The sequence below is a fragment of the Chelonia mydas genome, chromosome 14 (assembly GCF_015237465.2).
Source record: "Chelonia mydas isolate rCheMyd1 chromosome 14, rCheMyd1.pri.v2, whole genome shotgun sequence".
In the NCBI taxonomy this organism is placed as follows: Eukaryota; Metazoa; Chordata; order Testudines; family Cheloniidae; genus Chelonia; species Chelonia mydas.
Window position 1 is genome coordinate 27,891,292 of NC_051254.2, and position 26,665 is coordinate 27,917,956.

General features: G+C 46.2%; 1 protein-coding gene and 1 long non-coding RNA gene across 3 annotated transcripts in view; one reads left to right on the forward strand and one right to left on the reverse strand.

Annotated features, from left to right (window-relative positions):
- The window catches only part of LOC119567806 (butyrophilin subfamily 1 member A1), a 47,284-nt gene that overhangs the window by 16,850 nt on the left and 3,769 nt on the right, over positions 1-26,665 (forward strand). The window contains exons 2-7 of one of the 2 annotated variants that reach the window (XM_037915210.2): positions 299-344; positions 5,628-5,744; positions 13,014-13,361; positions 15,380-15,664; positions 17,250-17,354; positions 26,536-26,556. In XM_037915210.2, coding sequence (XP_037771138.1) covers positions 5,639-5,744; positions 13,014-13,361; positions 15,380-15,664; positions 17,250-17,354; positions 26,536-26,556 — 865 coding nt within the window. In that variant the 5' untranslated portion in view covers positions 299-344; positions 5,628-5,638. The remainder of the gene's footprint in view (positions 1-298; positions 345-5,627; positions 5,745-13,013; positions 13,362-15,379; positions 15,665-17,249; positions 17,355-26,535; positions 26,557-26,665) is intronic. The other variant, XM_037915209.2, reaches the window with a different exon arrangement.
- LOC122463004 lies at positions 5,738-7,469 on the reverse strand. Its single transcript, XR_006285927.1, has 3 exons — positions 7,394-7,469; positions 6,194-6,238; positions 5,738-5,999 (listed from the first exon to the last, which is right to left on the reverse strand). It is a non-coding gene; the product is annotated as an uncharacterized LOC122463004 (long non-coding RNA).

Here is a 26,665-nt window from a genome sequence, read left to right on the forward strand (position 1 = left end):
TCTGACCCAGCCCTGGCGGCACCTTAAAGACTAACAGATTTATCTGGGCATAAGCTTTCGTGGGTAAAAAAAACTCATCTGCATCTGAACTCCTTGTTGTTTTTGTGGATACAGACTAACACGGCTACCCCCTGATACTTGAATTCATAGTTTAGAATCTTCTTCGTTAATTGTATCTTTAAAGCAGGGGGAGATGGGAACCTACAAGGATGAAGTGAGCTGTAGCTCACGAAAGCTTATGCTCAAATAAATTTGTTAGTCTCTAAGGTGCCACAAGTCCTCCTTTTCTTTTTACAAGGATCCTGGAACTGCTGAGACGTTTCTTACAGACACTTGAGACAGGGGTAGGTGTTTGTTTGTTTTCTCCTTTGATTTGTGTTTCAGTTGTGAGTCTTCCCTGGATAGGGTGTTATGGTGGGCAGCCTGTTGCAGTGGCCTGAGGCACATGGCCAAGGAGCTGGGATCTCCGGAGTACTTGTTCCTGCTCTGGGTGACGTCCAGCATCACATGGGAACCAGCACTAAGTCTTCCACAAAACTCAGGCTCCGATGTGGGGAAGCAGTTCTGCAGCAGGGAATTTGCTTCCCAGTCCCAAGCATTGTGGAACAGGTTTCTAGTAGTGCCAAGCCGTGCAGAAGAGCTGCAGCCACTGCAGTAGCCCAAAGTCTGGTGAGGTTCAACAAGGACAACAAGGACAAGTGCAGAGTCCTGCACTTAGGACGGAAGAATCCCATGCACCGCTACAGACTAGGGACCGAATGGCTAGGCAGCAGTTCTGCAGAAAAGGACCTAGGGGTTACAGTGGACGAGAAGCTGGATATGAGTCAACAGTGTGCCCTTGTTGCCAAGAAGGCCAACGGCATTTTGAGATGTATAAGTAGGGGCATTTGCCAGCAGATCGAGGGACGGGATCGTTCCCCTCTATTTGACATTGGTGAGGCCTCATCTGGAGTACTGTGTCCAGTTTTGGGCCCCACACTACAAGAAGGATGTGGAAAAATTGGAAAGAGTCCAGCGGAGGGCAACAAAAATGATTAGGGGACTGGAACACATGACTTATGAGGAGAGGCTGAGGGGGGAGGGATAGCTCAGTGGTTTGAGCATTGGCCTGCTAAACCCAGGGCTGTGAGTTCTATCCTTGAGGGGGCCATTTAGGGATCTGGGGCAAACATTGGGGACTGGTCCTGCTTTGAGCAGGGGGTTGGACTAGATGACCTCCTGAGGTCCCTTCCAATCCTGATATTCTGTGATTCTGTGAACTGGGATTGTTTAGCCTACGGAAGAGAAGAACAAGGGGGGATTTGATAGCTGCTTTCAACTACCTGAAAGGGGGTTCCAAAGAGATCTAGACTGTTCTCAGTGGTAGCAGATGACAGAACAAGGAGTAATGGTCTCAAGTTGCAGTGGGGGAGGTTTAGGTTGGATATTAGGAAAAACTTTTTCACTACGAGGGTGGTGAAACATTGGAATGCGTTACTTAGGGAGGTGGTGGAATCTCCTTCCTTAGAAGTTTTTAAGGTCAGGCTTGACAAAGCCCTGGCTGGGATGATTTAGTTGGGGATTTGTCCTGCTTTGAGCAGGGGGTTGGACTAGATGACTTCCTGAGGTCCCTTCCAACCCTGATATTCTATGATTCTATGATGTGCTGGCTGGTGCCTCCGGAGCAGGGGTGTCTTGTCCCTCCTTCCCCTGCTGCTCTTCGGCCATCTGCGGCCGGCCATCTGTCCCCTCCCGCCTCCCTGCTTGGAACTGCCCCGGCCAAGCTGCTCCTGGGAGCCTCCTGTCTGCTGTGTGTGGGTGGGGGGGGGGCGAGCATTTCATAATTTTATTTCCCTCTTATGCTTATATTTAATTCATTGAGTAGTGAGTTCTAAAATGTCTAATCTGTCCTGGCTGCAGTAATTTTCCTTATTTTTATTACTATTTTGTGCTTTGTCATTAATTATTTAAAATGGTATAATCAAATAATAACATCCTCCTAGAATATAACTTTAGCTTGTACTCACCTGAGCACTGCCAGGTTAAAAAACATTAGCTAAACACATAACTTTAGATCCTGGGCAGATGAAAGTCACTTATTTTCAAGTAGTATTTTTAGTTATATCTGTAAAAAAACCTTAAAATTCATATGAAAATAAATGCAGTTCCAACTATGATACCTAATAGCAATGATGGAGTCAAATGTTCGTGAGTCACATACATGGTTGTGACTGGTAAACATAAATGCCAAAATAATTAGAAAAATAAATTCCCATTCTTAATAAAAGAGAAAAAACCTTAATCATGTATGTTACAATTAAGTAAATACTTTTTGGGGGGAGTGAAAAACAATTGACTAAAATAGAGTAGATAATGGCAGGAATACAGAGTGGTCTGTCAGATTTTATTTATTTTTATTATTAACGATAGTGTCCAACGTATCAAACTTGTGTTTCTGATATCTGTGTTAAAGCTTCAGAACTGATACCTCAAGGTTTGGGATTGGGAATATCTTGCTGTATTATCTCCTGATCTAAATTTACATATAAACTTAAAGTGTGGCTTTAATTGGAGTTTGTATATATTTTTTCTTTCTTTATATAACAATTAGACGTAGCGCTCCTGTCAGGTAATTCCTAAGTTATTATCTGCAAAAAACCCAAGAGTCTTCAGGTGCCTAAATAGTCTCTGGAATCATGGTTAAAGTTGCCCCCCACCCCACAAAATCTGAAATGGCACCCCGGTGAGCCAGTAGTGTCCAGAGAGCTGCAGGAGGGCCCTGGGCTCTGGCAAGATGCAGCCTCCTTGTGACAGCATGAAACCGACCTTGAGCTGCAGGCAGAGCATCAGGCACCAGGAGCCGCAGCAGCAGCACAGAAATAAGGGTGGCAATACAGCATATACCAGGCCACCCTCACTTCTGTGCTGCTGGTGGTGGTGGCGTTGCCTTCAGAGCTGGGCACTCAGCCAGGAGCTGCTGGTATCAGGCCGCCTGCCAATTCTTAATTTGTGCCAGGGCTGAGCTGTGGCACCTCTTCAATACAAACTTGGAGAAGCAGCAGGGCCCAGAGGTGATGGGGGGATCCCAGTAAGCCTGTGGGGCCAGGGGTGATGTGGGGGGCAGCAAAATACAAGTTCACCCAGAGTGCCATTTTCCCTAAATCTGGCCCTACCGGTCTTGGTGCAGGCAGCAGGAGGCTCATGCTGGCCAGAGCACCCGTTCTGTGCTGGGGCTGCAGCCGTGGTGGTCACTTTGCTGGGGAAAAAACATGGTTTTCAGAGAAAAGGGGAAGGAAAGAGGCAGCTGCAGGAGCTTTTATCAGAGCACTCCAGAGCCTGCCAGAGTCATTTCCCCTTGACAGAGATGCACATGGGATGTCCCCACAGCAGCCGAGTGCCCTCAGTGCCTGGCAGGAGGGGAGGGGAGCCGGGTGTCCAGGGGCTTCCTCCCCGAACTCTGCGCTGCTGCTCCCCCTGCATCCCCAAGTGCTGCTTGGTTCACAGCCGGTGAACTCCTGGGGGACTTGCAGAGGGCATCCAAAGTCAGACCTGTACTTATTAAGCCCTCTACCCTGCAAATACAGAAGTCAGACTGAGCCTCTGGGTTTACAGCAAGGATGTTGTGGAAAAGGAGGCTTCATTCAATAGATCAAGAGCCCCAGCCAAAGGGTGGGTTCGCACCATTTTATTTCCTTCACTGATTCTTTCAAAGTTAAAAGGAAAAGCAAACTGCTTAGCTTTTTGATAGCAGAAGAAGCTGAAATGTGTCTGATCTCACTACAGCAAAATACCCTGCAGAAAATACAGACACGATGAATTAAAACAACTTTACCAGATCAGTCACTGCAATGCTGGAATTCAGTTCTCAGTCTAGCAACAAACTGCACAGAGCAAATCCACCATTTCATGCCCACCCTTCCCCTTAGCTTTATTTCTTTGAACTTTTATTTCTTTGAACCTGATTTCAATAGCAGAGGCAGCCCCTCCATCCAGGCTCAGGAAGCAGCTCTGGGCTCTGGCTGCTGCTGCTGGCAGGTTGGAGCATTACGATATGGACACAGCTGCTTTGCTCGCATTTACCCCACCCCATCCTCCTCACGATTCCAGTGTACCAGAAACATCTAGCCCCCCCCTGCCCCCCATGATTCCAGTGCACCGGGAACATCTACCCCACCCCACCCTCCTCATGTTTCCAGTGTACCGGGAACATCTACCCCCTAACCCCTCATGATTCCAGTGCATTGCTGGACCTGGGGACTCCTTGCATCGGTGGATCAGCAAGGTTCTACAGAGCAGCGTGATTTTATTTTCTCTCCGAGGCAGTCCCCCTCCTGGTACCTTTTCCTTGTAAACCTCCTGGAGTTGAGTCTTATTTTCTTTGTTTTGTTTTTTTAACTTTTTAAAATATATATACACAGAGAAAAACAAACATAATAAACTATATTAAATTCTCATAATATATTAACCATTTGCTACCTAATGTTAGCCATATACCTCAATTATTTGCATTAAACAATTTACAAACAAAATCTGCTTATGGAAAATCAACTAGTTAAAGAAAAATTATGAAGTTAAGTAAAGAATAGAAGCAAAGTTCAGAGGAGAGGGCTAGAGATGGGGAGGGAAGGAAGTGGGTAGAGAGGAAGGAGAAGGGGAAGAGGAATGCATGTATTAGGATCATTCAGATACTTCCATGAAAGCATCCCATGTCTCTGAGCTTTTTTCTTGGATATTTCTGTTATGGTATACTAGTGAGGCAGAACTAGTAACTAGCAGCTGGAGTTAACCACGGCAAATCTCCTGCTGATGTAAAGAGAAGTTCTGAATTTATCAAAGGAATAAAAGAAGCTTCAGGACTCTCACTGCAGTTGAATGTATTGTGACTTTTCTGGCTCATTTCCTGTACATTTCTCTGTCTCTGTTTCTCAGGCTCTCTTGTTGGAGCTGTTCCACTCGGTATTAAATTATATGTTCAGCAGTGCTACAGTGGAAGAGAGAGGGTGGCTTGGTGATTAGAGCCCTCCTCTTGGCTGTAGAAGACTCAGGTTCAAGTTCCTGCTCTAATAAATATTTCATTATTTACTCAAAGTGGAACAGATCCATCAGGAAAGATTGAAAAAATTCCATCTCAGGCTACAGATAAATTGATGAGTCGCTAAGATGCCACAAGTACTCCTTTTCTTTTTCCATCTCAGTCTAGTCAATAGCCTAGTGATTAGGGCTCTCCCCTGGAGAGGGGAAAATGGAGGGAGAGAGGAATCAGGGAACCGGAGTTGGGGAAAGCAGGCACCTGGAGAGGGGAAAGTGGAATTGAGGAAAAGCAGGAACCTCTGGGCAGGGAGGACCCAGAGGGGAGAAGCAGGATATAGAGGAGTGGGGGAAGCAGCAACCTCGAGGTGGGGAGCAGTGTGGATTGGGTGGGAATGGGACAAACTCAGACTCATAATAGAAACACGTTTTCAACTTTAATGGAATGGCTGCTCTAACTGCATAACACAATAAATTTACTTGGCAATGCATATACCCCATTTTATTTGTGTCCTTTGTGATCTTCTGTCCCTCAAAATCCAATAACCAGCATCTCATAATCACTGTTTTGTTTATTATGATGTTTGTTTGTTTTTCTCCATGTCCATCCTGTTATCTAGACCAAGTTCCCATGAGGATGCAGGTTCTCTCATTCTGCCATAGCACCACAGCCAGATGCTCTCTGCCTGATTTGATTATTTTCTTCATTACTTGTTCTCTTCACAGGTTGGAATCAGGTAGGAATCCCGTCTCTTTCTGCCGTTTCTTATATGATTTATCTGGGCTTACAGTGACTTACAAATGGGCTTCACTTGAAGACAATGGAACGACTTACAGTGTGTAAACAGAACCACAAAGCAAGATTAGCAACTTCTTTATTCAATTTTGCTCTGCTTATCCTGTTGCTGGGTTGTTGCATTGTTCTTGGGATAGTTTTTAGATTTGCTTATTCACGCATGTATTTTTAAAAGTTGTTAGCAATGGATAACACTCTGTTATTGAAGGAGGATAAAAATCTAAGTAAATAAATAGCAGGGGTTTGAAAAGATGCCCAGTAAGATGTTTAGTTGTAAACAGAAGGCTGAACAAAAAAACGCCCCAAATTCCAAACAGAAACAACAGTGGTTTTTTAAAAAGTGTCTTCGCTGCCTTTCCAAACCTTCAGGACAATAACTGCCTCACTCACCTTAATGCGTGGACGTCCTCTTCCACTCACTCCCTTCTCAATCACCTAGAGAGAGCAGGGACTACAAGTCAGTAGGTTGGACAAGAGGGTAAATGAGATACACAGCTGACGACCCTTTATTGAAAGTGTCCCATTAGAACCAGTGGGGTTGTTAGCTCAGACACTCCATCTGCTCTCAGTCTCTGGGACATCACATTAGGAAAGAGGCACTAATCTGGTCCCAAACCACTTAATGCTTCATATGTCAAAAACCAGTGCTTTGAAGTGCACACAAAATGTACTGGAAGTCAGAGCATATCACAGAGCTCAGGTACACAGTGTTCCATGTGCAGAGCACAGCTAACCAAGTAGGATGCTACATTTTGCACTATCTTAAATTGAAACTAGCCCTCTGGAGATTAAAGGATTCCCCAGCCTGTGAACCTGAGCAACAAAAGAAGGAGAGCCCATTAGGGCTGATCCAAATCCCATTGAAGTAAATGAGAACTGTTCCATTGGTTCAATGGGATTGGGATCAGGTTTCCAGCCCTTTAAAATTTCCTCCAAATTTTGTTGCCTAGTTTATCAGATCTAATCCTATTTTATTTGCATAGCACACTACTGCATGAGGCTGACAGGACTGAGGAGGCAAAAGAAAAGTAATTTTTCTCTCTGAGTTAATTTTCTTTATGTTGTGGCACATTTCAGAGCACAATGTAGAGTGACTGAACCTTATCCCCCTGTCACTGTAACTGGGGTTGGGGACATTTTGTGATCCTCTCACTTGCTCCCCATGACAAGTGCTGGGAATGAATTTCAGTATTTTTTAAAATATAACCTTTCTGCCTGGTGGAGCCAGCAGCAGTCAGGGCCGTGTTCAATATCTAGGGGTTCCTTTCCGTCGATACAACACAGAACTGGCTCAATCCTCCACCCAGTATCCTAGGAAATTTACACACCACCCCTGGGCGCCTCTGAGAGGCAATACTTCCCCACTCACAAGCATAGAGTCTGAGTATAGAAAAGAAACTTTAATAAAAGGAGGGAAGCAACTAGGTGTTAATTTGGGAAAACACTGCAACTAGGGTCCATAAAAATAAACCATGGGTAAACAACCCAACCCCAAGTAGGTTGGGCAGTGTCCTTTTCCCCTCAGGTTCTTAAGTCCGGCAACCCAAAAGCCCCCTTCACATGCCCAACCCTTCTCTGCACCCCACTCACAGTTGCTGTCCTTGGTTAGTGCAGACCCAGAGTTCAGAGGTGCATCTGCAGACTTCACCTCCCACCTTGTGTGGAGAGGGGGTATAGAGGCTTCTTACTTGTAGCGCTGCTCGGGCACTCGCTCGCTGCCCCTCTCTGCCAGCCATCCTGTCAGATGCCTGCTCACCATGCTCACCGCGCCTCTCCACTGTCAGCCTGCTGGCTGATTGGTCACCACTGTTGGCACACCTCTCCACCAGCTGCCCTGTTGGCCGCTCACCTTGCTTCTCCACCAGCCGCCCTGCTAGCCACTCATCACGCTTCTCTGCCACTGCCCTGCTGGCTGCTTGTTGCACCTTTCTGCCTCAACAGCCACTCATTCACCAGCTGTCAGTCACCTTCTGCTGCCATCTGCCTCTCTGCTGTGTCCTCTGCACATCAGTCTCTTAGTAATTTTAGCTCTTAGCAGGCAGGGCAGAAACCCAGTCCCACCACAAATGATTTCAGCTCTGATTGAACAATTAAAATAACAAAAAGGGTTCTAATGAAGCCTATTTAATGCTATTCTTTGACCTGTGGGGAGGAACAGGTTGAACCAGTCTAGGTAGGACCCTTGGTGAGGGTGTGCCGCCTTCTCACTGGGATACTTGTCCCCACCCCTCTTACTTTAACAGGGCGCTGACATTCGAGCCCCTGGCTTAACAAGGTTCTTTCAACTGAGGATGGTCCCCCTTATTTGGGACAGGTTAAGCACAGCACTTCTTCTCTGTATTCCCACAATAATTACAACATTGGTAACAGCATTTCACTGCTCCTGCAATCAGTACTAAGGTGATTTGTACCCAACACCAGTTAAAGTTGATCACTTTGACACCTCTGCATCTGTTGAATATATAAGCAGAGCAGGAACAAATTGTATTTACATAAACACGCCGGGAGTCTCTCCCACTCCCAGCTAGCTGTCAGGGAAGCATTCATTCAGACCCTGCTTACATAAACATAATATTAACCCTTTAGACATGAGTGGGTAGCCAGTATTCAGAGTCTTATGGGTTCTTTCCATTAGAAAGAGAAATTGCTGATGGAGTCAGGTATTTATTTGATGAAATCCTTTTTATTTACATAGAATGTACACAAAGTCCCGCATCATTGAACACAGTAGGAATCAAACAGCAGGAGGCAATTTCTTTGCTCACAATTCCAAGCCTCTTTCAACCAAAACTTTGACCAACAAGTTCTCTCTTAGCTTTCACATGCTTCAAGTGCTTTTCTGGCTGTCTCTGGCCCTTCTTTGCAGCCTTTTCTGTCTGCTTCTTTAGTGTTTTTTCTCTGCTTCTGCTCTCACACACAAGCACACAGCTCTATCAAAGCAATACCCATCCCTCCGTATTTGCACTATGCCCACATAGCTCAGCTCTTGACCAGACTTGCACATGGCATGTAATTTGAGTGGTGGCTCTGAAAGTTTCAGCTACTTTACTCCATAAAGGAGCTTCATTGCTTCTAACATTTATTCTGAATGAAAGGTGGCTATTACACCCACCAGATTCAATGAGGTTTCACCCTACATCTGGTATAACAATAATTCACAGGTTTCAGAGTAGCAGCCGTGTTAGTCTGTATTCGCAAAAAGAAAAGGAGTACTTGTGGCACCTTAGAGACTAACCAATTTATTTGAGCATAAGCTTTCGTGAACTACAGCTCACTTAGAATCATAGAATCATAGAATCATAGAATATCAGGGTTGGAAGGGACCTCAGGAGGTCATCTAGTCCAACCCCCTGCTCAAAGCAGGACCAATCCCCAATCAAATCATCCCAGCCAGGGCTTTGTCAAGCCTGACCTTAAAAACTTCCAAGGAAGGAGATTCTACCACCTCCCTAGGTAACGCATTCCAGTGTTTCACCACCCTCCTAGTGAAAAAGTTTTTCCTAATATCCAACCTAAACCTCCCCCACTGCAACTTGAGACCATTACTCCTTGTCCTGTCCTCTTCTACCACTGAGAATAGTCTAGAACCATCCTCTCTGGAACCACCTCTCAGGTAGTTGAAAGCAGCTATCAAATCCCCCCTCATTCTTCTCTTCTGCAGACTAAACAATCCCAGTTCCCTCAGCCTCTCCTCATAAGTCATGTGTTCCAGACCCCTAATCATTTTTGTTGCCCTTCGCTGGACTCTCTCCAATTTATCCACGTCCTTCTTGTAGTGTGGGGCCCAAAACTGGACACAGTACTCCAGATGAGGCCTCACCAATGTCAAATAGAGGGGAACGATCACGTCCCTCGATCTGCTCACTATGCCCCTACTTATACATCCCAAATTGCCATTGGCCTTCTTGGCAACAAGGGCACACTGCTGACTCATATCCAGCTTCTCGTCCACTGTCACCCCTAGGTCCTTTTCCGCAGAACTGCTGCCTAGCCATTCGGCCCTTGTCTGTAGCTGTGCATTGGGTTCTTCCGTCCTAAGTGCAGGACCCTGCACTTATCCTTATTGAACCTCATCAGGTTTCTTTTGGCCCAATCCTCCAATTTGTCTAGTCCCTCTGTATCCTATCCCTGCCCTCCAGCGTATCTACCACTCCTCCCAGTTTAGTATCATCCGCAAATTTGCTGAGAGTGCAATCCACACCATTCTCCAGATCATTTATGAAGATATTGAACAAAACGGGCCCCAGGACCGACCCCTGGGGCACTCCACTTGACACCGGCTGCCAACTAGACATGGAGCCATTGATCACTACCCGTTGAGCCCGACAATCTAGCCAACTTTCTACCCACCTTATAGTGCATTCATCCAGCCCATACTTCTTTAACTTGCTGACAAGAATACTGTGAGAGACCGTGTCAAAAGCTTTGCTAAAGTCAAGAAACAATACATCTACTGCTTTCCCTTCATCCACAGAATCAGTAATCTCATCATAGAAGGCGATTAGATTAGTCAGGCATGACCTACCCTTGGTGAATCCATGCTGACTGTTCCTGATCACTTTCCTCTCGTGTAAGTGCTTCAGGATTGATTCCTTGAGGACCTGCTCCATGATTTTTCTGGGGACTGAGGTGAGGCTGACTGGCCTGTAGTTCCCAGGATCCTCCTTCTTCCCTTTTTTAAAGATTGGCACTACATTAGCCTTTTTCCAGTCATCTGGGACTTCCCCCGTTCGCCACGAGTTTTCAAAGATAATGGCCAATGGCTCTGCAATCACATCCGCCAATTCCTTTAGCACTCTCGGATGCAACTCGTCCGGCTCCATGGACTTGTGCACGTCCAGCTTTTCTAAATAGTCCCTAACCACCTCTTTCTTCACAGAGGGCTGGCCATCTACTCCCCATGCTGTGATGCCCAGCGCAGCAGTCTGGGAGCTGTCCTTGTTAGTGAAGACAGAGGCAAAAAAAGCATTGAGCACATAGCTTTTTCCACATCCTCTGTCACTAGGTTGCCTCCCTCATTCAGTAAGGGGCCCACACTTTCCTTGGCTTTCTTCTTGTTGCCAACATACCTGAAGAAACCCTTCTTGTTACTCTTGACATCTCTTGCTAGCTGCAGCTCCAGGTGCGATTTGGCCCTCCTGATTTCATTCCTACACGCCCGAGCAATATTTTTATACTCTTCCCTGGTCATATGTCCAACCTTCCACTTCTTGTAAGCTTCTTTTTTATGTTTAAGATCCGCTAGGATTTCACCGTTAAGCCAAGCTGGTTGCCTGCCATATTTACTATTCTTTCGACTCATCGGGATGGTTTGTCCCTGTAACCTCAACAGGGATCCTTGAAATACAGCCAGCTCTCCTGGACTCCTTTCCCCCTCATGTTAGTCCCCCAGGGGATCCTACCCATCCGCTCCCTGAGGGAGTCGAAGTCTGCTTTCCTGAAGTCCAGGGTCCGTATCCTGCTGCTTACCTTTCTTCCCTGTGTCAGGATCCTGAACTCAACCAACTCATGGTCACTGCCTCCCAGATTCCCGTCCACTTTTGCTTCCCCCACTAATTCTTCCCTGTTTGTGAGCAGCAGGTCAAGAAAAGCTCCCCCACTAGTTGGCTCGTCTAGCACTTGCACCAGGAAATTGTCCCCTACGCTATCCAAAAACTTCCTGGATTATCTATGCACCGCTGTATTGCTCTCCCAGCACATATCAGGAAAATTAAAGTCACCCATGAGAACCAGGGCGTGCGATCTAGTAGCTTCTGCGAGTTGCCTTTGTTTTCCAACCCTTTAGCTCTCACCTTGCAGGGGGGAAGGGCCCAGGCCATCAGTTGCCAGCAAACAGGGTGTCGGCCATTCTCTGTGTCCAGACCCCTGCACACACCTACCCTCTACGGCTCTGCAATGATCCTACACCCTTACCCCACCACCTAGATACTTAAGAACTGCCTAGGGGAAACTGAGGCACCCCACACACTATTCAGAGGAAACATTAAGAACAGTCCCACTTCGTCACAGCCTGTCTCTGCCTTGGGCTCCTCAGGGAGTCCCCTCGCTCTGGACCCCCAGGGCCTCCACCCCCCGAAGGGGATGATGCCCCCTGTCATGGAGTCCCCTGGCGATGCTCTGGAACTGCTCCCCACGAAGCCAGGCAGGACTCTGGGGGAGTCTCCTCTCTGGGAGCAGCCTGTCTGCAGGACACACAGCTCACACAGCTTCCACCTTCCTGGGTCTGACCTCGGAGCATTCAGCATCCTCTGCCCCTCCGTGCGCTTCCCACAGCGAGTCTTCCCAGGCGGGGTCCTGGGGGGGCCAGAGGGTCCTGCCCCCCAACTCCGCAGTCAGACGTGACTCTCAGCCAGCCAGTAACACAGAAGGTTTATTAGATGACAGGGACATGGTCAAACACAGAGCTTGTAGGTGCAGAGAACAGGACCCCTCAGCTGGGTCCATTCTGGGGGGCAGGGAGCCAGACAACCCCGTCTGCCCTTCACTCCATGTCCCAGCCAGCCCCAAACTGAAACTCCCTCCAGCCCCTCCTCCTCTGGGCTTTGTTCCTTTCCCAGGCCAGGAGGTCACCGGATTCCTTTGTTCTCCAACCCTTTAGCTCTCACCTTGCAGGGGGGAAGGGCCCAGGCCATCAGTGGCCAGGAAACAGGGTGTCGGCCATTCTCTGTGTCCAGACCCCTGCACACACCTGCCCTCTAGGGCTCTGCAATGATCACACACCCTTACCCCACCACCTAGATACTTAAGAACTGCCATGGGGAAACTGAGGCACCCCCACACTATTCAGAGGAACCATTAATAACAGTCCCGCTTTGTCACACCCCCCAATACCCCCCACCCCCACCCTGTTCTCTAGCCCCGAGTGACTCTCAGCTGGCGTAACACAGGAGGATTTATTGAGCGTCTGAACCCAGCACAGGAAACTTCCACTGAATGCATCCGATGAAGTGAGCTGTAGCTCATGAAAGCTTATGCTCAAATAAATTGGTTAGTCTCTAAGGTGCCACAAGTACTCCTTTTCTTTTTGTGAATAATTTACAGTTGTGGAAATGCATTATTTCTTGTAAACTCCATATATAATTTCATGCCCCATGGAATATAAAATACATGAAATAGATCTTGTTGTTTGTGTGTATTGTTAAAGAAATGTATATGAATTTCCCATGCTTTCTCTGAGTTTATCTTCCTTGTATCCTGGTACATTTCTTAGCTCGTTTTAAAGTGGTTGGACCTGACCAGCCTATCACTGCCACTGTGGGAGAAGAGATTGTGTTACCCTGTCACCTGTCCCCCAAGATGAGTGCTGAGAACATGGAGGTGACGTGGTTCCGGTCCCAACTCTCTCCATTTGTTCATCGCTATAGTGATGGAAAGGACCAGTATGGGCAGCAGATGTCAGAATATCAGCGGAGGACAGAACTCTTTAAAGATGGTCTCACCGATGGAAATGTTGCCTTGAGAATTTTCAATATCAGACCTTCTGATGAAGGACAGTATAGCTGTTTTGTTCAAGAGGGTATGGATTATGAAGAAGCCCTATTGGAACTAAAGGTGTCAGGTCAGTAGCGTGTGGGGAAGCAGTAGATGTGATATATCTTAATTTTTAGTAAGGCTGTTGGCACAGTCCCACATGACAGTCTCATAAGCAAACCAGGGAAATGTGGTTTGGCTGAAATTGCTAGAAGGTGGGTGCACAACCTGATTGAAAAATTGAACCCAAAGAATAGTTATCAGTTGTTTGCTGTTAAATTAGGAGGATGTATCAAATGGGATCCCACATGGGTCATTCCTCGGTCCGGTACTATTCAATATTTTCATTAATTACTTAGATGATGCAGTAGAGAGTACACTTATAAAATGTGCAGATGTCACCAAGCTGGGAAAGGTGCAGTCCCTTTGGAGGGCAGGATTAGAATTCAAAATGATCTTGATAAACTGGAGTACTGGTCTGAAATCAACAACATGAAATTGAGTAAAAACGTGCAAAGAGAAATACACGTAGGAAGAAAAAAATAAATGCACAAATACAATATGGGAATAACTGTCTGGGCAGCAATGCTGCAGAAAAGGATGTGGAGATTTTAGTGGATCACAAAGTGAATATGGAGCCAACAGTATGATGCTGCAGTGAAAAAAAGGAGATTTAGGCTACATAGCAGGAAAATCTTTCTAACTATGAAGATAGTTAAGCACTGGAACAGGTAACCTAGGCAGGTCATGGAATTCTTGTCATTGTAGGTTTTTTAAGAAGGAGGTTACACAGACACGAGTTTGGGGTGGCCTAGGAGTACTTAATCTTGTCTCAGTGTGGGTGAGTGGACAAGATCAAGGGTTCTCAACATTTTTCTTTCTGAGCCCCCTCCCCCACAATTTGCTGTAAAAACTCTACAGTCCAATTGTGCCACAATCACTGTTTTTCTGCATTTAAAAGCCAGGGCCAGGATTAGGGGATACCAAGCAGGTCAATTACCCAGGGCCCCACACCACAGGGGGCCCTGTGAAGCTACGTTGCTCAGGCTTCGGCTTCAACCTCGTGTGACGGGTCTCAGGTTTCAGCCATGCACAGCAGGGTGGGGGCTTTGGCTTTCTGCCCTGGGCCCCAGCAAGTCTAATGCTGACCCTGCTTGGTGGACCCCTTGAAACCTGCTCATAGCCCCCTGTGGGGCCACAGACCCCTGGCTGAGAACCGCTGGACTAGATGACCTTTTGAGTTCCCTTCCAATCCTATAGTTCTATGTGCCTGTATTTCCTTTGGAGAGGGTTCTCAGTGACTCTTATTTGCATTTTACTATTCAAAATTTCCTGTTACCTTCCATTTATTTCCTAGCAGTAACTCCAGGGTGTCACTTTTGTAAATTGGATTTAAGTTCCTATGTCATTTGGGTGCTTTTGAAAAATTTCTCCAAGTCCGTTGCGAGGAATGATTCTTCATCCAAACATGAAGTACATTGGATAAGGGGTACACTAGCTACTCCACGTCTGAAAATGAGTGGCTAGTGTTCTGCTGGCTCCTTGTCACTCTGGTGCTATCTTGTTTCATTCTGGTGAAGGCTGCTAAAACTTTAAGGAGGGAGAACAATTCCTCCTGTGAAACCCATTCCTCCTCCACTGCTTTTCACCAGTGAAGAGGGGCTTAGGAGCAGCCACATATACTGAGCTCTGGGTTAAACTTGACCAGACATGGACAGACTTTTCTCCTCTGTCTTTGACATGTACCCATAGGGCTAGCTAAAGCAGACTGTATATGATCAAAGAAGAGATATTTCACCTGAAGGTACATTTGAAATATAACTTTTATTTTTCTCAATCTTTTTCTTTATCAGTTAGTGTTAAGATCATTTACCAGCTAAGGGATTCATGAAATCATGAAATACAATGTTTTGCCATGTGTAGATCCTGGAATGGAAAACTAGTGAAGGAAAAAGTGTTCCCTTCCCGCTCCATGAAATAATTATAATTTCTTGCTCATATTGTTTCCTGAGTCCATGAGTATAGGGAATAAAAGGAAAGTTTAAATGTTTATCCTCCAGGCTGAACATGTGCATAAATTAATACTGATTTATTAATTTTCTCTAGCTTCAGGTACTGCTCCTCACATCTCTGTTGAGGATTATCAGGATGGAGGGATCCGGGTGGTGTGTCGATCGGTTGGCTGGTACCCACAGCCTGAGGTGCTGTGGAGAGATGCCAGTGGACAGCATTTACCATTGCTCTCTGAAACAAATTCCAAAGAAGCCAATGAACTGTTTGACATTGAAAATTCCATCGTTATTACAGAGAATTCACACCAGAACTTGTCCTGTGTAGTCAGGAGCACCCACACCAACCAAAAAAAGGAATCAACATTATTTTATATATCAGGTCAGTTACCACCAAAACAACACACTGTGATCAGCAACAGAAAAAAGACAACAGCAGACTGGTTAACTACATTAAAATGTATCAATAGCAATGAAGGCTAGAGTATGATATTTAGAAAAAAAACCCTACAAAAGAAACAAACCAATGGTGGAATTTTCAAAAGTATCCTGAAAGTCAACAAGACTCATGCTCCTAAATAATTCAGACACTTTTGAAGATCCCACCTATACTGTATAGCAGAGGTGGCCAAACTTACTGACTCTCCAAGCCACATATGACAATCTTCAGAAGTTTGAGAGCTGGGGCATGACTGCAGGAGTTTGGGGCTTCAAATCTGTGGGGAGGGGGGGTCTCAGGGCTTCAGCCCCATGGGAAGCACCTGCTGGGGCTTGGGGCTTCAGGAGTGGGGCTGAAGCCCAAGACCTTCCTCCCCGCAGTGGTGACACGGGGGGACACATGGGGTCACACGCTCCCCCAGACTTTTGCCAGGATTTGCTGGCCCTGCTTGGTCACATGGTGTCGCCCTGTGTGACAGCTGCCAGAGCCGGCAAGCTGGGAGCTGTGACTATGAGGAGAGGCAGCTGGGAACTGCAGGGGGAGCTTCTGCTTTTGCTTCTGCCTGAGAGCTCTTTTGGGACCATGGAGAGGAGGGGCTCAGAGCATAGCCCCAGCTGGGGCTGAGCTCTCACCCGTAGCCGGGACTGCAGCAGAGCAATTGGCCCTGGCCAGAGCGCCAAGCCCAGAGCCCATCCCCCGTTCCACCATTCCGCCCAAGGCCCTACCCATGGACCCACCCCATTCCGCCCCTTCCCCTGTGAGCCTGCCCCTGTTCCAACCACGAACCTGCCCCCATTCCACCCCCACTCCACCTCTTCTCCCGAGGCCCACACCCCACTTGTTCCTTTCCACCCTGTCTGCTGTGACCCCGAGTCCAGAAAGGCTCTGTGTTCCCACTGTGGCCCTGGAGTGAGAGCTCCTCCAGCCCCAAGGCTGTAGCAGTGGGGATTTTTCCAGGGGCCCCAAATTGGCCAGGACCCCTGGGCATAGGCCCAGTGGGTCTGTGCAGTAATCCGCCACTGCACTCCCGCTTCCGGCCTCTCCCCAAGCCTCCATTACGCACCACCCATGATTGCAGCCCCAGTGTGCTGAGCACTGTACAAATAAACTATGATAGTTCTAAACTAAATGAACAAGACAAGGAAAAGACTGGAGAGGAAATAGAGCAACAGAGGGGAAATGACATAGTAAAGCTCATACAGCAGGGCACCAGAAGTGCAGGGAACATAATTCAGTCTCCTGAGTCTGAAGCCAGTGCTTTAGGCATTGGACAAGGTTGTCTCTCTGTGCAACAACAGCAGTGAATTAAACCAGGCTGATTCATACTCTGATCTGTGAATTGATGCCTGTGTTGGTTGGAGTCCTTGTAATATAGGTTTCTGGTGCTCTGTGCACTGCAGACAGGGCTGTATTTCCACCTTTGTTTTATACTACTCCTGCTGGAGGTAGCTTTATATGATGTGGAATCCTTTGATTTTTGCCCTTACTTGCAGAGTGATGTGAGTCCCTCTGGGGTTTTCTTTTACAGCTGCCTTTTTCCCAAAGGCGAATCCATGGATGGTGGCTCTGTCGGTGATCCTGATGATTTTCGCATGTTTCATTGGCATCACTATTTATTTATTTAAAATAAAAGGTAAACGTTATAAAGGAAAATATAATGCAAGATTTTCTTCTAATAAAAGCAGTAAGGTTACATCTGAAAAACTAAAAAGTAACATGAAAAATGTAGAAGCAACAAAAAATAATGGTTTTGTTTGGAAATGTCCTTGCAAAGGAACTTCACTGAGTTACACCAGCTGAGCCTTCACATTTATATATAACGGGACACATAAAATTAGAGAAAAGTGAAAAATTTTCATCTTTGTTCTGGGGATGTGAAACCCATCAAAGTCTCATCAGTTGTACAGTATCTGTGAAGAGCTTTCACTGAACTCAAACAGAACCCTTGGTCCACTGGTGAATTTATGTATACCCCAAAGTTTACAGTCCTGTAACTGTCCACACAAGGGAAAAGAAACTCCTTGAAGTGTAAAAATATAATTAGGAAGGCCAAAAAAGAATTTGAAGAACAGCTAGCCAAAGAATCAAAAAATAATAGCAATTTTTTAAAAATACATCAGAAGCAGGAAGGCTGCTAAACAACCAGCAGGGCCACTGGACCATCGAGATGCTAAAGGAGCACTCAAGTACGATAAGGCCATTGCAGAGAAACTAAATTAAAGTCTTTGCATCAGTCTTCACAGCTGAGGATGTGAGGGAGATTCCCAAACCTGAGCCATTCTTTTTGTGTGACAAATCTGAGGAAGTGACCCAGATTGAGGTGTCATTAGAGGAGGTTTTGGAACAAATTGATGAACTAAACAGTAATAAGTCACCAGGACCAGATGGTATTCACTGAAGAGTTCTGAAGGAACTCAAATGTGAAATAGAAGAACTACTAACTGTAGTCTGTAATCTGTCATTTAAATCAGCTTCTGTACCAAATGACAGGAGGATAGCTAATGTGATGCCAATTTTTTAAAAGGGCTCCAGAGGTGATCCCGGCAATTACATGCTAGTAAACCTGACTTCAGTACTGGGAAAACTGGTATAGTAAAGAACAAAATGGTCAGACACATAGATGAACATAATTTGTTGTGGAAGAGTCAACATGGTTTTTGTAAAGGGAAATCATGCCTCATAAATCTAATAGAATTCTTTGAGGGGATCAACAAGCATGTGGACAAGGGGGATCCAGTGGATATAGTGTGCTTAGATTTTCAGAAAGCCTTTGATAAGGTCCCTCACCAAAGGCTCTTAAGCAAAATAAGTTGTCATCCAATAAGAGGGAATGTCCTCTCATGGATTGGTAACTGGTTAAAAGATAAGAAACAAAGGGTAAGAATAAATGGTCAGTTTTCAGAATGGAGAGAGATAAATAGTGGTGTCCCTCAGGGGTCTGTACGGGGTCCAGTCCTATTCAACATATTCATAAATGATCTGGAAAAAGGGGTAAACAGTGAGGTGGCAAAATTTGCAGATGATACAAAACTACTCGAAATAGTTAAGTCCCAGGCAGACCGCAAAGAGCTACAGAAGCATCTCTCAAAACTGGGTGACTGGACAACAAAATGGCAGATGAAATTCAATGGTGATAAATGCAGAGTAATGCACATTGGAAAACATAATCCCAACTACACATGTAAAATGTTGGGTTTAAATTAGCTGTTACAACTCAAGAAAGAGATCTAGGGTATGTCTACACTACAAAATTAGGTCGAATTTATAGAAGTCGGTTTTTTAGAAATCGTTTTTATATATTCGAGTGTGTGTGTCCCCACAGAAAATGCTCTAAGTGCATTAACTCGGCGGAGTGCTTCCACAGTACCAAGGCAAGCGTCGACTTCCGGAGTGTTGCACTGTGGGTAGCTATCCCACAGTTCCTGCAGTCTCTGCTGCCCATTGGAATTCTGGGTTGAGATCCCAATGCCTGATGGGGCTAAAACATTGTCACGGGTGGTTCTGGGTACATATCGTCAGGCCCCCGTTCCCTCCCTCCCTCCATGAAAGCAGCAGCAGACAATCGTTTCGCGCCTTTTTTCTTGAGTTACCTGTGCAGACGCCATACCACGGCAAGCATGGAGCCCGCTCAGGTAACCATCACCGTATGTCTCCTGGGTGCTGGCAGATGTGGAACTGCATTGCTACACAGCAGCAGCAACCCCTTGCCTTGTGGCAGCAGACTGTACAATAGGACTGGTAGCCGTCATCATCATGTCCGAGGTGCTCCTGGCCATGTCGGCCAGGAGCGCCTGGGCAGACATGGGCGCAGGGACTACATTAGAAGTGACTTGACCAGGTCATTCTCTTTAGTCCTGCAGTCAGTCCTATTGAACCATCTTATGGTGAGCAGGCAGGTGATATGGATTGCTAGCAGTCCTATTGTACCATCTTCTGCCGAGCAGCCATGAGATGTGGATGGCTTGCAGTCCTCATGTACTCATCCTTTTGTACTCATTCGCTTCTCCCCCCACCCCGCCCCGTCTAGGGGACTCATTCCTCTAGGTCACACTGCAGTCACTCACAGAGAAGGTGCAGCAAGGTAAATCTAGCCATGTATCAATCAGAGGCCAGACCAACCTGCTTGTTCCAATAAGAACAATTACTTAGGTGCATCATTTCTTATTGGAACCCTCCGTGAAGTCCTGCCTGAAATACTCCTTGATGTAAAGCCACCCCCTTTGTTGATTTTAATTCCCTGTAAGCTAACCCTGTAAGCCGTGTCATCAGTCGCCCCTCCCTCCGTCAGAGCAACGGCAGACAATCGTTCCGCGCCTTTTTTCTGTGTGGACGCCATACCAAGGCAAGCATGGAGGCCGCTCAGCTGACTTTGGCAATTAGGAGCACATTAAACACCACACGCATTATCCAGCAATATATGCAGCACCAGAACCTGGCAGAGCGCTACCGGGCGAGGAGGCGACGTCAGCGCGGTCACGTGAGTGATCAGGACATGGACACAGATTTCTCTGAAAGCATGGGCCCTGCCAATGCATGCATCATGGTGCTAATGGGGCAGGTTCATGCTGTGGAACGCCGATTCTGGGCCTGGGAAACAAGCACAGACTGGTGGGACTGCATCGTGTTGCAGGTCTGGGACGATTCCCAGTGGCTGCGAAACTTTCGCATGCATAAGGGCACTTTCATGGAACTTTGTGACTTGCTTTCGCCTGCCGTGAAGCGCATGAATACCAAGATGAGAGCAGCCCTCACAGTTGAGAAGCGAGTGGCGATAGCCCTGTGGAAGCTTGCAGACAGCTACCAGTCAGTCGGGAATCAATTTGGAGTGGGCAAATCTATTGTGGGGGCTGCTGTGATGCAAATAGCCCACGCAATCAAAGATCTGCTGATACCAAGGGCAGTGACCCTGGGAAATGTGCAGGTCATAGTGGATGGCTTTGCTGCAATGGGATTCCCTAACTGTGGTGGGCCATAGACGGAACCCATATCCCTATCTTGGCACCGGAGCACCAAGCCGGCGACTACATAAACTGCAAGGGGTACTTTTCAATAGTGCTGCAAGCTCTGGTGGATCACAAGGGACGTTTCACCAACATCAATGTGGGATGGCCGGGAAAGGTACATGATGCTCGCATCTTCAGGAACTCTGGTCTGTTTCAAAAGCTGCAGGAAGGGACTTTATTCCCAGACCAGAAAATAACTGTTGGGGACGTTGAAATGCCTATATGTATCCTTGGGGACCCAGCCTACCCCTTAATGCCATGGCTCATGAAGCCGTACACAGGCAGCCTGGACAGTAGTCAGGAGCTGTTCAACTACAGGATGAGCAAGTGCAGAATGGTGGTAGAATGTGCATTTGGACGTTTAAAGGCGCGCTGGCGCAGTTTACTGACTCGCTTAGACCTCAGCGAAACCAATATTCCCACTGTTATTACTGCTTGCTGTGAGAGTAAGAGGGAGACGTTTATGGAGGGGTGGGAGGTTGAGGCAAATCGCCTAGCTGCTGGTTATGTGCAGCCAGACACCAGGGTGGTTAGAAGAGCACAGGAGGGCGCGGTGCACATCAGAGAAGCTTTGAAAACCAGTTTCATGACTGGCCAGGCTACGGTGTGAAAGTTCTGTTTGTTTCTCCTCGACGAAACCCCCCGCCCCTTGGTTCACTCTACTTCCCTGTAAGCTAACTACCCTTCCCTCCTCCCTTCGATCACTGCTTGCAGAGTCAATAAAGTCATTGTTGCTTCACATTCATGCATTCTTTATTCATTCATCACACAAATAGGGGAATGACTACCAAGGTAGCCCAGGAGGGGTGGTGGAGGAGGGAAGGAAAATGCCACACAGCACTTTAAAAGTTTGCAACTTTAAAATTTATTGAATGCCAGCCTTCTGTTTTTTGGGCAATCCTCTGTGTTGGAGTGGCTGGTTGGCCGGAGGCCCCCCCATCGCGTTCTTGGGCGTCTGGGCGAGGAGGCTATGGAACTTGGGGAGGAGGGTGGTTGGTTACACAGGGGCTGTAGTGGCAGTCTGTTCTCCAGCTGCCTTTGCTGCAGCTCAACCATATTCTGGAGCATATTAGTTTGATCCTCCAGCAGCCTCAGCATTGAATCCTGCCTCCTCTCATCACGCTGCCGCCACCTTTCAGCTTCAGCCCTCTCTTCAGCCCGCCACTTACTCTCTTCAGCCCGCCACTCACTCTCTTCAGCCCGCCACCTCTCCTCCCGGTCATTTTGTGCTTTCCTGCACTCTGACATTATTTGCCTCTACGCATTCCTCTGTGCTCTGTCAGTGTGGGAGGACAACATGAGCTCAGAGAACATTTCATCACAAGTGCGTTTTTTTTCTTTCTAATCTTCACTATCCTCTGGGAAGGAGAAGATCCTGTGATCATTGAAACACATGCAGCTGGCGGAGAAAATAAAAGGGATAGCGGTATTTAAAAAGACACATTTTATAAAACAATGGCTACACTCTTTCAGGGTAAACCTTGCTGTTAACATTACATACATAGCACATGTGCTTTCGTTACAAGGTCGCATTTTGCCTCCCCCCACCGCGTGGCTACCTCCTCAACCCTCCCCCTCCCCATGGCTAACAGTGGGGAACATTTCTGTTCAGCCACAGGCAAACAACCCAGCAGGAACGGGCACCTCTGAGTGTCCCCTGAAGAAAAGCACCCTATTTCAACCAGGTGACCATGAATGATATCACTCTCCTGAGGATAACACAGAGACATAAAGAACAGATGTTGTTTGAATGCCAGCAAACATACACTGCAATGCTTTGTTCTACAATGATTCCCGAGTACGTGCTACTGGCCTGGAGTGGTAAAGTGTCCTACCATGGAGGACACAATAAGGCTGCCCTCCCCAGAAACCTTTTGCAAAGGCTTTGGGAGTACATCCAGGAGAGCCGCGAATGCCAGGGCAAATTAATCCTTTCACATGCTTGCTTTTAAACCATGTATAGTATTTTAAAAGGTACACTCACCGGAGGTCCCTTCTCCGCCTGCCGGGTCCAGGAGGCAGCCTTGGGTGGGTTCGGGGGGTACTGGCTCCAGGTCCAGGGTGAGAAACAGTTCCTGGCTGTCGGGAAAACTGGTTTCTTCGCTTGCTTGCTGTGAGCTATCTACAACCTCCTCCTCTTCATCATCTTCTTCGTCCCCAAAACCTGCTTCCGTGTTGCCTCCATGTCCATTGAAGGGGTCAAACAACACGGCTGGGGTAGTGGTGGCTGAATCCCCTAAAATGGCATGCAGCTCATCATAGAAGCGTCATGTTTGGGGCTCTGACCCGGAGCGGCCGTTCGCCTCTCTGGTTTTCTGGTAGGCTTGCCTCAGCTCCTTCAGTTTCACGCGGCACTGCTTTGGGTCCCTGTTATGGCCTCTGTCCTTCATGCCCTGGGAGATTTTGACAAAGGTTTTGGCATTTCGAAAACTGGAACGGAGTTCTGATAGCACGGATTCCTCTCCCCATACAGCGATCAGATCCCGTACCTCCCGTTCAGTCCATGCTGGAGCTCTTTAGCAATTCTGGGACTCCATCATGGTCACCTCTGCTGATGAGCTCTGCATGGTCACCTGCAGCTTGCCATGCTGGCCAAACAGGAAATGAGATTCAAAAGTTCGCGGTTCTTTTCCTGTCTACTTGGCCAGTGCATCTGAGTTGAGAGTGCTGTCCAGAGCGGTCACCATGGAGCACTCTGGGATAGCTCACGGAGTCCAATACCGTCGAATTGTGTCCACAGTACCCCAAATTCGACCTGGAAAGGCCGATTTAAGCACTAATCCACTTGTCAGGGGTGGAGTAAGGAAATCGATTTTAAGAGCCCTTTAAGTCGAAAAAAAGGGCTTCATCGTGTGGACGGGTGCAGGTTTACATTGATTTAACGCTGCTAAATTCGACCTAAAGTCCTAGTGTAGACCAGGGCTTGGAGTCATTATGGATAGTTTTCTGAAAACATCCACTTAATGTGAAGCGTCAGTCAAAAAAGCAAACAGAATGTTGTGAATCATTCAGAAAGGTATAGATACCTCTGTGTAAATCCATGGTACACCCACATCTTGAATACTGCATGCAGATGTAGTCACCCCATCTCAAAAAATATATGTTGGGATTGGAAAAGGTTCAGAAAAGGGCAACAAAATTTATTAGGGGTATGGAACAGCTTCCGTATGAGGAGAGATTAATAAAACTGGGACTTTTCAGCTTGGAAAAGAAACAACTAAGGGGAGGTATGATTGAGGTCTATAAAATCATCACTGGTGTGGAGAAAATAAATAAGGAAGTGTTATTTACTCCTTCTCATAACACAAGAACTAGGGGGTCATAAAACGAAATTAATAGGCAGCAGGTTTAAAAGAAACAAAAGGAAGTATTTCTTCACACAATGCACAGTCAACCTGTGGAACTCTTTGCCAGAGGATGTTGTGAAGGCCAAGCCTATAACAAGGTTCAAAAAAGAACTAGATAAGTTCATGGAGGATAGGTCCATCAATGGCTATTAGCCAGGATGGGCACGGATGGTGTCCCTAGCCTCTGTTTGCCAGAAGATGGGAATGGGCTACGGGATGATCACTTGATGATTACCTGTTTTGTTCATTCCCTCTGGGGGCACCTGGCATTGGCCACTGTTGGAAGACAGGATACTGGGCTAGATGGACCTTTGGTCTGACCCCGTCTGGCCATTCTTATTTTCTAGTAATAATTTTTATTTATCGCTGTTTATTTAATTTATTTATTTATTTATTTGGGAAATGTGATACCGACATTGGTGTCATTATCTTTCCTCCAACAAGTAAAATTTTCCACAAATTTGTCTCCTCATTATTATTATTATTTATTATTTATTATGGGAGAGATTTTAGAACCAGAAACACCACTATCATCAATAAGAGCTTTGTCATTGACTTCAGGGAGTGGAGGATCAAGCAGTAAATGCACAAGTCCTAGAACAATGCAGTTGATAATATTAGGGCCTGAAATTACACTCCTTGCACCCCTAAAGCTCCCAACAAAGTTGCTGGATATGTAGGATATGCCAGGAAGCAGGACTGGGCTCTAATTCTGCAGGGAATTCAGAACTTTCACAACTTGGAAATACTCACTTTTTGATATTGAACTCCAATGTAGTCACATGATTAGTAAAACATAAATTTAATGTTTATCGAGGTGCTAAGGATTCATATAATGAAAACATTTCTTTCAATCTACATTAACTGTAAATATTCTTAAACAACTTGCTTTTCAAATATTTTCTCCTAATAGAAACTGTTCTATGAAATTGTTTGCTGTTAATTTTTGTTGTTGTGATTATTGGTAATAAAGGAACACCAACTTGAAACTCACATGAAATATCACAATAATGTATTGATGATAATTCAGTAGGTAGGAGATGAGAATATAGAGAACATGATTTAAGATGTATCTTCACTGAGGGTGAAATTCCCCTTCTGCGGGAGTTGACATTAAGTGGGAGACAAGGGGGACTCTGTGCCCTCCTGCACAGCGGGGAAGGGCTTCATGCCAGCTTGGTATCAGTTTTTCCCCTTTGTGCAGAGTTGTTTCTGATAGATACAAGTTAGGTCTATTCTTGGTGTCATCTTGTTATTTACAAAATATGTAGAGGAAAGTCTTTTATCCTAGAACACAGTAGAAACCAACAACAGCAGACACTTTCCTTGCTCAGAAAATCCCCAATCTTCCACTGTAGTGAGCTCTGTACCCAAGGAGCCCTATCTGCTTCCGTTCACACCCATAACTCCTTTGCCAGGTTTCTTTTGGTTTTCTACCTCCAACACACACACACGCACGCACGTGCACACACACACACACACACACACGGTCTTTTAGCCCCTGAGTTCACTATCAGTGATAGCCCTGTTAATCTACCTGGGTTGGCTTTGTGCCCAGTGCACTGGGCAGTAGTTTTCATTATTTCTAGCTGGATCACAACATAAAAGGCCATAATTATTCTTTCTACTGAACCTGAAGGCAGATGCTTGGCTTTAACAAAGTCTGTGATTCTCTTTGGATCAAAATCCTATTAACACCTGCCAAAATAATGTCAACAACTGCTGAGAAAGAGGTGTGTGTGTGTGTGGCTATATGTACTATAAATCTGTGCAGGAAGCCAGAAGCTGGGGCTAGGGAGGGTTTGTTGCAGAAGCTGGACAGTGAAGTACAGGGAGAAATGGAGATAGAGACTGAGGAGTTTTAGGGATAGCTCTGTTTCCTTATTATAACAACATGATCTGGTCAGTGATATAGAAAATGACTCTGTTGATCTTTACCATTGTCACATGACAAGTATCAGGTCAGCAGAGAAATGGGAGTGAAGCCGCCAGGCCAGGATTTTGTAGATTCCAGATAGGGGATGTGCAGGAGCTGCAGCTCAGATCAAAGTGAGTACACTGGCCATTGCGAGGCTTCAGAGGTGCTCTGTGTCCTGCCTGTGGTATCTTTACTGAAATCTCTTTTTGCTAACAAAGTGCAGTGCACCTGAGCACTATAGTGCTGGGCCCTACAGAAACACTCCATGGTAGGTAAGTAAATAAATGCATCTATTCCAGGGAGGAAAAAATTCCTAGCAACTTTCAGGTTTAAAACCAAGCCCTTTTTGAATCATCACAGCTAAGTATTGTCAATTGTAACATCTCTCTGCCCGACACTCCCATAACTCAGACACTGCCCTCTTTACCGATAGTGTGAATTTCATACATAGAGAACACAGCCTTTCAACTGTGTATCCAGGGGGATAGAAGCTCTGGACGATAAAACTGGATATAATAATGAATATTTATTTCTCTACATTTTTAGGGAAACTTACTGCAGAGCTTGGTAAGTCTTCTTTTGCTTCTTTCTATTTTTTGCACACACTTGTATATTGATCAGAGAGTTTTGTTGTCATTGTGGTGTTGACGTTTATTTAGTTTTTTGTTAGGTTGAT